The sequence below is a fragment of the Blennius ocellaris genome (genome assembly GCF_963422515.1).
Source record: "Blennius ocellaris genome assembly, chromosome: 1".
In the NCBI taxonomy this organism is placed as follows: Eukaryota; Metazoa; Chordata; class Actinopteri; order Blenniiformes; family Blenniidae; genus Blennius; species Blennius ocellaris.
Window position 1 is genome coordinate 22,436,654 of NC_137650.1, and position 14,295 is coordinate 22,450,948.

At 41.1% G+C, this 14,295-nt stretch overlaps 1 protein-coding gene across 1 annotated transcript in view; it reads left to right on the plus strand.

Annotated features, from left to right (window-relative positions):
* The first annotated feature begins 306 nt into the window (after positions 1–306).
* The window catches only part of tcf12 (transcription factor 12), an 80,150-nt gene continuing 66,161 nt past the window's right edge, over positions 307–14,295 (plus strand). The window contains exons 1-4 of the mRNA XM_080501769.1: positions 307–446; positions 1,270–1,358; positions 1,621–1,693; positions 12,752–12,825. Of these exons, the coding sequence (XP_080357895.1) occupies positions 1,287–1,358; positions 1,621–1,693; positions 12,752–12,825 (219 nt within the window). The 5' untranslated portion in view covers positions 307–446; positions 1,270–1,286. The remainder of the gene's footprint in view (positions 447–1,269; positions 1,359–1,620; positions 1,694–12,751; positions 12,826–14,295) is intronic.

Genomic DNA, 14,295 nt, shown 5'->3' on the forward strand with positions numbered 1-14,295 from the left:
ACAAATGTGTGCAATACAGCTTAGTGGGAGATTATAGATATTTCTTCAAACCCCTTGACGATCAAGATGGGCCTGGGCACGCTTTTTTTGGATGCATGTTTGCATCGGCAGTGCCTGGCAGCCCGGGATGCAGTGTTTCAGTGATGATAAAAGATAAAGATAAGGATAAAGCCGGAGTGCATCAGCGCGACTCCCGCAGCATCTCCCGCTGTGCGGGACCGTCATGTCGCTGCGCTCGGCGGAGGGATACAACAACCGCTGTCATCGCGGTGCTCAGGCTCTCGCAAAGCAAAAATGTCTGCCTAAGGGAAACTCGTAACTGATATATAGAGGATATTTCCCCACTTATTGCCGTTTTCACCCACATTTCGCCGTTTTTTGAGGCGTGTTGCCAGAAAGCGGTCCTTCACCAGATCACCCTAGTCGGGATTTTAAACGGAAAACAGGTAAAATAGCAGTGGGAGTTTGTGCCAGGAGCTTTCGGACCCGTGAAAGAAGTTGGGAGTTGAGAGAGAGCGAGAGAGAGACCCTGAAAGAGAGAGAGATAGAGCGCGAGACCATCATTGCGTTTTGTAATGTGGAACTAAAAATGTCACTTTGTCATTCACAGTACTGACTTGTCCACGTTAACCGTCTCGAAGCGGCGTGTAATTTGAGCGTTCGAGTACCTCGTGAGAGGCACTGTGTCGCGGCATGGAAGCCGCTCGCTGAGCCGCGTTCGAGTCCCTTATGAGCCGCTTGCTTGTTAGCCGCCTAGCCTGCTAGCTCCGTGACGTTGAGGCTCCGCGGCTGAACTGCAAACCCCCCCAGGAGACCCCCCCCCCCCGGCAACACAAACCACTGACTTTAACTCGGCCACCGGCAGGCTGCCCGGGCGGCTCTCGGTGATGTCTCGCAGGTAGCGCAGCGCAGCGCGTGAGGACGGAGCGGAGCGATGCTGCAGCTCCTCCTGGCTTGAAGCAGCTGAGACGTTATTATCCCCCCCCTCAAACGCCCCCCCCTCAGAAAAGACAAACTAAAGGTGCATGCTCAACACGTCTGCATCGTTTCATTCGTGATAAAAAAAAGAGCGTGTCTTCGGCTGTGCTGCTTTAACTTTACTTGGCAGTGATTAGTCTTTTTTTTCGTTTTTTTTTTTTTAAATTCTGCATCCATAACAAATGCCTCCCGTGGCAGTCAGTCATTTCCTGTGGCTCTCTCTCGTTTTTCCACGCCGCCCCGAATAAAGCAAGCCGGGATGTGACCTGATGGACTGTGGTTTTCCTCCAGGTCTCGAGATCGCCAGGATGAATCCTCAGCAGCGGATTGCCGCTCTCGGAACAGACAAGGAATTAAGTGACCTGCTGGATTTCAGTGCGGTAGGATTTGGCTTTTTCCACTGCTTCTTTTTACTGTCTTTGCTCGGTCCCGTGCTGCTGTGAACACCTCAGGGATTAATCATCATTTATTTAATTCAGACGTATGCGTATAGTCTGTTCAGAGTGTATATATATATATATATATATATATATATATATTTTAAATATATACTCACAATTAACATCGGTAGTAATGAAATTGGAGCCTCTTAGTGATTGAAGAAGTTCTAATTGTAGGTTCTTGTCCACGTTTTCTTTACAGATGTTCTCCCCACCTGTAAATGGAGCGAAAAACAGGCCCACGACACTTGGAAGCAGCCAGTTCAGTGCATCAGGTAGGATCTGGTCCCACAAAAACAAAAACAAAACAAACAAAAAAAAAGACCCCAAAAGAAAACGTAGAAACTACTGTAACTGTAAACCTTCTTCTATTTAGGCGTTTTTTTTTTACTTGCATGATTCATAAGTGTGCACTTGAAAACAAGTTGTTTACCGACCACTGCCTTTTGTTTATATTGTGTTTGGGCTTATTTAGAAAGGAAAAGCTGGAGTCGGAGTGTCTTAGTTTTCATCCTCGCATGTGAGCCTTTTCCCTCCTCAGAGGAGTGTGTGTGCATGTGTGTGCGTGTGTGTGGGTGTGGGTGTGTGTGTGTGTGAGAGAGAGAGAGAGAGAGAGAGAGAGAGAGAGAGAGAGAGAGAGAGACTCCTGCTTGCCCGCTTTTTACATCTGGTGCTTGAAACATGAGCTCTCCACCTGGGATTGTAGTGCAGCGTTGTAGTAGAAGAAAAAAAAAGTCGAACAAAGCACAGTTTGGGCCACAGACGTGTGGAAATCAATGTTGTGTCGATCTCATTACCCCGGCGGTGTTTCAGCCGTCATGTCACAGGTGAAGATGGGCACGCAAAGATAACTGTCAGGGTTCGGCAGTGAGTCGTGATCATTAAAATGTTTTGAGCGAGGAGGCAATCGGAGGCTGAAGCTGCCTTGAAAGTAATTTTTTGTAGCTTGAAAGGTTTGTGATGCATCTCCTATTGACGAGCAGCGCTCACGTGCACACATTCACCTGCGTTTTCCATAAACGACGCCTCTCTCCTGTTGATGTATGACTATGTTCATCCTCATCACCCGTTTGTTTGTGAATGGTTTGCTTGTAACGACAGGAGTTCCGACTCCCTGCTTCTGGAGCGCTTCCTAAAACCTTCGAACGCTCCGGGACATTAAATCTGAAGGGACATCTATTGTCTGACGTGCCTCTCGAGAAAAGTCGACAATCACGCATTATGTTTTCTGAAAGCGTGTCTTGTGCGCGTCCACAAAGCCGCCGTTTGTCGTCGGGTTATCCGCGAAACGAAAGGCGCACACTTGAGTAGAAATGGCAAAGACACAAGAACAGAGCTGTCACACATGAAGTGTGGCACTGCGAGGTTTACTTTTGTAATACCTAATCATTCCACTGAGGAGGATGCCATGTATGAGTGTGTGCGATTGATCTCTGTATAACAAACGACAATGAAACTCTGTGTAGACTTCTGTGGGGTTTTCAGCAACAACAAAAAAAACATCTTCTCATGACGTTCGTTTGACATTTTACCATCGCTGTGATTTCGCTGTCATCACTTTATTGGCTGCATATAATCTCCATTATTATTTTACTCATTAACATAAAATTAGATGCACCATGATGTGTTGCGGATGATGTCAACAGCAGCTCGACTCCCCGTTCTTTCAGTATCGTTTGTGGATTTGAATTAATTGTTGTTTTTTTTAAATGGTGTCAAAAATGAATGATCGTCAGTGGGGTTTATTGCTTGGCTTATTTGCCTGATTGCATCACGTTAAACATGTGGAAAATGCCCCCTCTTTGTATGGTTTCCCTTCTCAGAGGACATGTTTTTACAAGCCTTAAATGCACAGCATAAAAAAACCCCAAAACACTTGATTTCTGAAGGTTTGGCTTCTCTGCAGGGGCTTTTGTGTACATTTCTATTAACTGTACACGGAGTGTGTGCGCTACGAGGGATGACCTGCGACTGTAAACCACTGACGTCACCCAGTTACTGTACAGACGTGTTGTAATTAAGATGGAGGCGTCATGCAGGGGGTCAGCTTCAGGGCTGCTCATGCACCCTGTGACTTCAAAAAAAAATAGGCGCCGGCGTCAGCATGATGCCTTTTCTTTTTGTTTTGTTTTTTGTGTTTGGGAGATGAAAGAGGTGGAGATTGTCAGGAGAACTGAGTGCTATAGCCGGATGCTCATTGTTGTCTGTCCACCAACTCTGTCCAGGAAAAAACAACAACAACACGGCTATTGTTTTTGTTTATTACAAATGTTTATATATTTATTTACTTTAAAATGGGATTCAATTGTACCAATGTTTGTTTTGTGTATTGTTTCCGTCTGTGTCTATAAATAGGCTGAATCGCGCGTGTTTACATTTTCTCCTTTTAAAATCGAATTCTGCTGAACGTCGTGTTTTTTTTTATGTATCAACCATCAGTGACCTGGAAATACAACCTGTAACTCAAACATGATTGGCTCATTATTTTGGCTGTAGGAGGCGGTCTGTTCAACATGTCGTACATAATATTTTTTTCTTCCTGTGATAGTTGGTTTACACACTGATATTACATAAATACGACTTCATGTTTGTTTGTTTTTAGTATCTTTCTGATTTGGGTCAAAAACACCATAAGATCGGTCAATAATAATAATAATAATAACATTTAAACTACATCCTTTGAAACATGACAATTTTATAACTTTGGACAATTCTTTATATGGTTCGGGTTGCGCTGTATTGCGATTCATTACCTTCCTCCAGCTTGCACATCATGTCCCCCAAAGGGAAACTTTGCCAACATCTGCTTTGTCTAGAAAAATAAAAGTTTTCAATCTGTTCATGTCACTTCAGTCATTTTTACTGCAGCCTGTCAGGCGGGCCGACCCGCCGACACTGTCATTAAAAACCTGCCATAAACACCTCACATACCTAAACAATGACGCGCTTTGTTTATTTATATGACAAAAGGCAAGTTGTCTTGACACCCTTTGTGCTGACAAACAAAATACCGCACTGATTACCCTACTCATTATAAAGTGGGACTAAAAAGGTGAACGTATATATAGTTGAACGTGCTGCGGCGCTGTGGCGACTCAATGTTTTGATTCACTCCTGAGGATTTTTCGTTGCATACATTTACCGTGCGTTGATGACACAGCCTGTTCGGGATATTTAATAAGAAAAGATTAGATGTGATTTTTTATTTATTTATTTTTTGCTTAGCTGTGGCTCGTGGGACTAAAATGTGTGAATGTGTGCTGTTTCGGCTGAGAAGACCATACATCAGCAAGTTAACTTGCTCCACAAATTAGCTGCGATTCAGAAGGATGTAATATTATTAATAAGGTGATCAAATGCAATTATCCTCGCATATGAAGAACGCCACTATAAAATCTGAGCAAACGAAGTGGACTTCTCATGCAGTCGTACACCGTGACATCTGCATTTGTCCCACAGCTTGAGATACAGTAATAATAGTACCCGATATTAGTCATTGATTCGTAATACTAGATCATCGATAATCATTTCTCACTTCCGTCCATCTATCCATACAGCTTGACCCACCTCAGGTTTGAGGGGGCGTGGCAGCAGATCCTCATTGGCTGTGGTCAGCAAACATAGACGGGCAGCCACTGTCACCAGCAATCTCACAAACGACTTCGAAAATGCGTTTGGAGTTTGGGAGGAAACCCTACGCATGCTCAGGGAGAACATACAAGCTGCACACACAGAAAGGCCAGTGAGGCCAACGCAAACTGGAGCCTGGGGACGTATAAAAGTAGAGTGTATTAAACTTATGGTTGAAATCAATCACGATCATAAATAGAGATTATTATTATTATTATTATTATTATTATCCAGCACACTGCTCATATAAAATGTATCATATCTTTAATATTTTATATCTTTTCACTGGTGGCAGATTGAAATTGCACGAGGCGAAATTGAGTTTGCGCCTTGCATGCATACATTTTGATTTAAATATGTCACCATTTCAATCCTATAGCCGGCAAATCCTCCACACCCCCCCCCCCCCCCCCCCGCACCCCCCCCCTCCCCCGGCATACAGTCAAAGCTCGTGTCTCTCTCATCCTCAAGGTAGGGGAAGAGGCACCTACGTAAGTGATTGTGAACTTTTAAGGCAAGTGAGTGTGCAGACACAAGTGTGGAAATTGCAGGGAATGAGAGTTTTGGATTATTGCATCTCAGCTGGACATAGCCAGATAATTGAGGCAGAGTGGGACAGGCAAGACCCTTCAAACGTGTTGCCAGAGAAAGATGGATTGGGGAGGGGAGAAAAAAAAAGAAGAAAAAATAGCCAAAGTGGCTCTAACAGAGATTCATCACTTCTCCCCTCCAGCTGTGTTGATGATGCAAATCTGATGAGGCCATTGACACTGTAGTGCAGAGGGGCAGCGGATGGTGGCGGTGAATTGGGTAATTTTCATTCAGTTGCCGTGTCGCGTTGCTGCTGCTGCCGCATTTGTTGGCTGTGACCAGCAGCCGGTGTCGCTCTCGTCACCCAGTCAAGTTGGATGCTAAAATTATCCGATTTAAAACTCTGGCCTCAGAACATCGCCACATCTGGCGATGATAAGGATTTGTCTGCATTTTATTTTTATTTATGTTTGTAACAGGGTTTTTTTGTATGCATATTTAATTACTCTTAATTGGTGCAGTTGTTTGCTGTTCTGCCGCCCGTCTAAACCACTAAACACTCGCATGAGATCTTTGAAGGTGGTTTTCCTGGTGAAATAAGGGGTTAATTAAATGAAGGATAAAGGGCCTCACTGTTGTGTGTTTAAAAACAAACTGGATCCGCAATCGGTTCAGTGGATGAGCTGAACTGCTGAGTTGAGACAATCTAAATGGTGATCACACACAGATAGGCTCATATTTTCTAATAAAATTAAAGTAGGGTCAATTGAGTTAGTCCATGAAATCGGCCGAATACGAGATAAATATCTCTTGTGAGCATGAGATAGACGTTTATCTTTATTGAGTGTTTTTACTTTAAGGTGCAAAAAAACTGTGAGTTTGTCTTTGTTTAATATCAAATATCAAACAAACCCTGTCACAGAACAGTAAATTGTCATTTACTGCCCCATGACTGCTGCTGTGCTTTTGTTTATTTAGTTATTTAAATTTTTTCTTGTGCGAAGCAAGAACATTTTTCCCATCTTCTGTACAATAAAAACATGTCAAAATGATACTTTGCTTAAACATATTGATGAATTTCCGTACGCCAACCTCACCCATCTCCATAAGTGACCCTCTTTAACAGTTGTGACTTATCCTAAAACATCTGCAGCCAGACCTCCGAGCATTCAGCCTCTCTCCAGCTCTCCAAGGTGCAGGTTATTTCTCCCAACGGACGCATTCGTGTAATGGAGGGTTGATGTTTACCCCGTGTGACTCTTTGTCTTCCTGTTCTCGGTCCAGTTTTGAATTTCATTGTTTGTTTCCAGACTCGGGGAGCTCTGGCTTTCGCCATCAGCTCTCTGTTCACTCGTACAGGAAATCACGACGGCACTCGCGAGCCGGGAGAATTCTGCAAAATCAACCCCCCCAAAAAAACTGCACACAAGAGCGTTTCAGATTTGTTTACTTTTGTCATGTATGTGAATCAACATTTGGGTTCCCCCCCGGCAGTTTCAGGATATTTCATCTCACAGATTGTGTTGTGACTCAGGTTAGCTGAGTTTTGAAAGTGACTAACATTTCTCATTTCTCGTTTTATTTAAGATGCTGTGGGAACCAGAAGCTTTTTCTTTTTCTTTTTTTTTTCTCTCTCCCTCTCTCTCTCTCTCTCTCTCTTTTTACAGCCTGTAGTGGGCCTGTAGTGTTGCTGCCAACAGTTTTTTTGAATGACAGGAAATATTCAGTCCCAGGAGTCGCATTTTTATAGTTTCCTCACTCAAACTCAGCTGTTCACAGACGAAGCCGATTCCTGTCTGGATGTATTTATTAAGGTTTAAGAGACTCGGTATTTGGGGGGAATGTTCAGTCCTTGGGTGGCTTTCTGTTGTTTTTGTTTTCCTTTTCTTTATGTCCTGTGAGAAAATGTTTGTCTTGTTTAAAGTGCGAAGAACCACAGGTATTGTAAATTTGCCTAGCTTATAGTACAATGTGAATGTCGCTAGTTTGTAGTCGCAGTATGACGGTAAAAGGTGATTTGCTCTCTTTCACATCTTTGTATGAACGGGAGTAACTCAGACTTTTTCTGTAGTTTCGTTCTCAGTCTGCTATTTATATATATATATATATATATATATTATTAGTTTTTCCTTTTGATTTACCCAGAAGAATGTAAGAAACACATTGTAACGCATGAAATAATTGGGATCCAGATGTATTGCATTGTAGATTGTGTTTGGTTAGAATGTTTCCATGTCAACATCACCAGGAGGGAAACATTTCAATTGAACTCAAATTAAAAAAGTTGACATTCGACATGTATTGTGATCATAAGACCAACTTTTATTACATGTGTTCAACACTCGGCTAACATAAAAAAAAACCCAAGTACTTTGTGGTTAATTACAAACTGATTCCAGTGGATCTTCCTTCCGACATTATTTCTATTCATGAGTTGATGTCCGTAACAAAAAGTTACTAAATATTGTGGGAGTATTAAATCTTTAGATCATGGTTTATAGATAAGATCACTTTTTAAAAAAAAATAACATCAGTACACATTGTTGCATTTGGTACGGATTATGTTAATTCTTGCTTTTCGCAAACCGACAAGAATAAACAAAGTACAATTAACTGTCACGCTTTGATTGAAGAGTTTTCAGTACTGCAGGAATCCAAACAGAGAAAAATCACATCAATGTTGAACGTGACAACGTATTCTTCCGCTGAAGACAAATAAGCTCACAAGACTGCCTTATTGACTGTTTTCTTTCTGTATTTACAAACCGGCAGCGGTGTTACATAACATAGAAAAGTTTGAAAGACAGATCTCCCTATGGGCCAAATTGCACCGAATAAGCAAATGCAACTCAAATTTGTCTCAACTCAATGGAGAGAAAAGTTCTATTATCAAAGCAGAGACTCCCAATTGAATATATTTTCATCGCCAAAAATCGCAATCATGCTCATTTGTTACGTCACTCAAACTGCACTCTCAAAAAAAAAAGAAAAAAAAGCACGACCAGCTGAACACGTGTCACGATGGGAACAGATGCATTCAGGATTCACAAATAACCACACGGATTACAACCACAGACGTGTCAAATGACCATACATCCTGCGTTTATTGGGATTATCGATCGTACATATAGCGGGACAGGCCGATGAGATGAGTGTCGTACACCTGAACAAAGACGTGACCCAGTCAAAACGTCACGACTGCCGCGCCGGTGAAGGTTAGTGGATTGATGGTGATTCTCGAGGAAGCCGGCTGATATAGTGTCACTGTAAATAAACAAGTTGACGTGTCTGATTTTCTTTCTCGCTCACGGTTGGCTCGGCTGGTGCTTCGTAACGCCTCGGCCTTGTTGCGTGTTCTTACATCAGGAGTGCTTCAATTTAAGTCTCTAAATTGGTTCCATTTGTGCAAAAAAAAAAAAAAAAAAAAGCTCCGCGTTGGATGGCGTTTTCAGCGAATCAGGGGTTTGGGGAGGGTGCAGCTGCTCTGCCTCTCAGCCCGTCGTCACAAACCTTCTCACCGCGGCTTTTCAGGGAATACAGACGTTATGCATGTTCAACAACATTTCCCACTTTCAGTTTTTTTTAACCTTCTGACTTTCTTTTACCTTTTTATCAGAAAAGGGACAATATTTAGGAACATATTTATTTATTTTTTTTCTTAACCATCATTAGTATTTCAGAGGAAAAATTACAATATAAGAACTTTGTTAATGATTGAGAAAATGTAATTTTTTTTGTTATGCATCATATCCTAGCAGAAGCACTACCGTCTGTGATCCATTTGATTTATCAAACGTCTTCTATTGACAGTATTTGCACCGGATTGATTAGAAGTGTGGAGAGTACACTTGAAGTTTTTCGTAGCTATTGCATTGTTTTGCAGGACACTTAATAATGGATTTTCTTAAATGACAAATGGTGAACTGAGCTTTGCAAGACTTTGATTAATGTCACTGACATGCAGTCATATATCGTTGTTATTCTGAAGTATAGAAACGAACTTCACCTTTGAGTTACGGCTAGGCGATCAATGCTTTTTTTTTTTTTTTAAGAAAAATTTGAGTTTCGATAAAATTTTTGATTTTTGTTTCTCAATGCACTTAAAGATGGCAGATATATTGTCAAACGTGCAACTATATTGCTGTGATTGTCCTCAGAGCTAAAATGTGTATAAACAAGCCCAAAATAAAAAAGTGAATGAGGCTCTGTCATTCAATAAATTCAAACTTTAATCCACAATGAATGGTAGAACGGACTGCAAAACATGTGGCCTTCAGTGTTGCATCCTCGATGTAAAGAAGTTTAGTAAATCAGCATCAAATAGAAGCGTATATGTAGTCGTACAAGCAGTACTGGCTTTTAACTAGTGTCTCAAACTGGCAGGTGTGTATTGAAAATGGATATTGAGAATGTCAGTCAGCTCTGGAACATGCCCCATCGATTAAAAAAAAATAAAATAAATGTGTAACAGGAATTGCCTCTAAATTTGACTGTTGTGGGGCACCTGCCTGTATGGGGTGGCTATTCAGTGAAATGTACAAGGTTAGGATTTCTAAATAGCTGTAGAGTTTTTGTGTGTGTGTCTTCTTCACTGTGCATGAGTTATCTGCTCTATTATTCATACACATGTATCGATTAGCACTCGGCGAGAGAAAAGAATCATTCTCTACGGTGCTTTATGACCAGAGCTGTTGTTTTCTTTCTTCTTCTTCTTCTTCTTCCTCCTTTAGTCTCTCGCGTGAGTGACTACCCTTATTGTGCTGTCTTGTCTGTGCGGGGAGAAGAGAGGGGACCCTTGAGCCCTTGTAGGAGATGCTAATCAGATGAGATGACAAGCGGCGGCCCAGACTGTGAACACTGACCATTGTTGCGTTTCAGAGTGTTAAAGGCCTCACTTGGGCCACAATATGTCACCCTGGTGTCGTCGCACCACCAACAGTCATCCCTCAATTAGTATCACGGCTCCCAGTGCCAACGACAAGCCAGCTACATTATAAGATGGAGAGAAAAAAAAGAAAAAAACAACAACCGTGTCGTCGTTTCCATAAAGCCACACGAGAAGAGGAAATGAACTCGTGTTTTTGTCAGCGTGAGCGTTTCGTCCGCGGCTCTGCTCACCGGACCGTGATTTCTGGGTATAGAGACGTGTCACCGCCTTTCTGGTTAAGTGTATAATTAGATGTGCGAGTTTCTGTTTGAGAAGTTAGAGGCGAGGCAAGGAGGTTTCAAATTGACTCGAAGATACCCAAAATATATATATATATAGATATAGTGACTGCAAGCAGCATTACTTTTGAGTATCTCATTCAGCATCTCATACGACGTCACGTGTCCGTGGCATCAGAGCTCTTTGTTAGAGATTAATAGCCTTGGCGACGCATAAAAAGTGCCCGTTAAGCTGCATTGAACCTCATTAGGGCTAAATTGATACATTACGTGTGGCCGCCCGCTGAGCTATAGTTTGACGTTGGTGAATCAGAGCGCCGCCGCAACACATTTTGATCCGTGATTACAAGGCTTGTTTTTTTTTTTTCTGCTGTGAATAATTAACTTCTGCTTTTATTGGATGTGTTTGTTTCTCTTGTGTTAAACGCAGCTTCTTGGAATCTGCTTTTCAAATTAAAGCCCCCCCCCCAAAAAAAAAAAATTTTGATATTGAAAAGTTTTGTTTGTTGTTGCTTTTATTATTATTTCTTCTTCTTCCCCCCTCCCCCCAGCACACAATTTTCAATAAAATCTGATATTCTTTATTTGAAGGTGTAAATGAACAAATGATATTGCATTTTACTGAGACGGATGAAATTACAACAGAGACGATCAATAACTGAGAATGACGACGCTCGAGCTGCTCGTGTCTTTTCTTCATGGGGACTTTTGCCGTTACTGTGACACAATATTCTTTTCAAGGCTGAAACAAGAATTTGTTGCTGACTGTATCACATAAATTAGATTGTAAAGATCAGATATTATGTTGTTCAACATATGCCAGATGGTGTAGCTTTGCACTTATTGATTTTATTTGTGTATCTGTTTGACTTTTCCAACATAGAAGGGTTTCTTTAATGAAGAAAATGAGTTTCAGGGCTTCAGCTGTTGCCGGCGTTCGTCAACTCACAAGTTGTACTTCGCTTCTTGGAAGTCTTGGAAAGAATGTGTTTATCAAGATTTTCCTCGTGGTGTTTTTGTCTTAATTTCTTACAAAAACATTTTATTTTTGTTCAGTCGGTATTCCAGTTTTCACATTTTTCACAACATGCACATTATACCTTGTTTGAAAGCTTGCTTTCTCTACACAATGTATATTTTTTCATTTAAAAATACAACCGCTGAATTAATATGCAATGATATTGTTTAAAATGCAAATCAGTAATCTAATATTTGTTACCTTTTGTCTGTTTATGTAGGTCCAGTACAACTCCAGTGCTGCGCTTCCTTGATAATCCATCAAATAAGAATATCACAACATATTGTCCATCTCGTACTCCAGCTTTGGTATTTGGGGATGTATAATCAGAGATTATCAAAATAGAGAACCTATATAACATGTGAACATGATAAAGCCTGTGATGTCGTGTGGTTGAATGTGTCTCTCTGTTTAACGGGCTCTGGTTTTAGCAGTCTGGCCGAAACTGGCTGAATGTGTAAACTGTCAGACAATTGAGGGCAATTTTCCATTTAGTTTTTTTTTTCCCAAGCTAAAAGCCAAATACATTGATCCACCACCTGTAACAAAGCAGAGCAAACCTCCAAAAAATGCATCAACCACACAAGAAAGACGCAATGAAGTCAACACTCCAGTGGACTCTTTGAGTTATCTGTATTTTTTTCATTTTTCGAAGGACACTTTGACTTTAGCCGCACGTTGCAGCTTTCAGGAAACTCCTGAGAGAAACGGTGAAGCGTCGTCCATGAAAACTGATGGGAAGAGATGTGGCATTTCTTTGAAGCTGCTGTAGATATAAACAGACACCGGGATATAAACACAACCTCGGGGACACGGACGTGTGCGTCTACTGCAGCGTTGTCCTCGTCGGGAGACATTGGGTTGTTGAAAAGTTCTCCCACTCTCCATGTGTGTGTGTGTTTATGTGTGAATACAGATGTACCTGCACGCCGAACTGTGTGAGTAATCGTGACTTGCTGACTGAGTCGTGCGTGTCTGTTCCTGACAGGTATGGATGAGCGGACCAACCAAGCGTCCTGGGCCCCAGGTGGCGAGTCCAGTCCTTCCTACGACTCCTCCCGGGTAAGATGACCCACTCCATAACGCCTCTGATTGGCCTTTCTGCTCCGCAGCACAACATTTAACACTCATTACATCAAAGTGGTACGCTCACAATGTTTCAGTCTCACCTTATTCCCCCACCAGTCGGGCTGTTTGACCTGTAATTGACATATTTCACTGTGACAGAAGCGACTGGTAAATCTTACTCAAGGCTGCAGGAAGGGATTCTTTTTTTTTTTCTTCTCCAACCAGATGTGCCACCTGGAAAAAAACAGGTGATTTGATTCAGATCTTATAATTTCTAGTAAGACTGTTTTATTACTTGAGGTGGGTTGTTGTATTTTAACTCGTATTATTTATTGATTGTTTACTATTATTTATTAATTGAATGGAATGGTGATTAATTGTTTATGTATATCAATATTGATGCATTTAATAATCTACAGGGAACTATTTGATCACTTTTTCTTATGGTTTAAAAATTATTTTTTATCTTTATAGTTTTCATGTAATCAATTGTTTCGCTTTTTAGTCAAATATGTTTTAGTCGATCGTCTTCTCACCACGATCTGATAAAACCTCGTCAAAACTGTAGCAGATATTGGTCGAGGATAGTAATTGTAATTAGGGCAACAAGATATTTTTATTATTGAGGGTTTGATACACGGTTGACTTTCCTCTCACTTGATTATTAACCTACGGAATATTATATATAAAAAAGTATTGAATTAAATGATTGGCTTTTACAATGATCAGATGACTTTTTGTTTGGCATTGAAAAAAAGCTTTCCATCTGACTAATGAAATAAAGAAACTATTGTGGCCGTGCAATCAACTAATGTCACTCCAGTGGGAGTTTTTCTAAAACTCCTTCAAAGGTCATCATGGCTGACATCTCTCTGATCAGAGTATTAATAGAGGTTAGGCTCACTCTTTGCAGCCATGCCAGCAGAGAATTGTGTTTTGTCAGTAGGATTTATTGAAAGATGACGAACATAGCGGCCTCTGTCCTAAAGTAGCAAAATGAAAATAAAGAAACGTAGTCACATTAAACCATATAAATGAATCTAAGAGCACAAATGATATCTGCTGATGTTTCTGCTTCATTCCTCTGTGTATACGACCAATTGTGAGTGCTTAGTTAACAGAATAAGAAAAATGTATTGATTCATCTGTCAAGCGTTTGCACTCGTTGACATCCATGCCTCTTATAACTTATATAATTTTGTCACAAGAAATCTAATTTTCCTAAAATATGCCCCAATGTGGTGCTTTAGTATAAGAATGAGAATAAGATAAGAGACCTTTGATGTCTGAGGTGCCTCTCTTGTCGGAAAGCGGCAACCTCTTGCCGTTGGTACGGGCGAGTGTGAAGAGCTCTCGCCTCTTGTTTGTTTGTCCCTCACACATTGGTTGTTCTGGATGCCCTGTATGAATTTCATTTAATGTCAATCTCCTGTCACTTTCCATTAGAATTCAGTTAAATGTCAG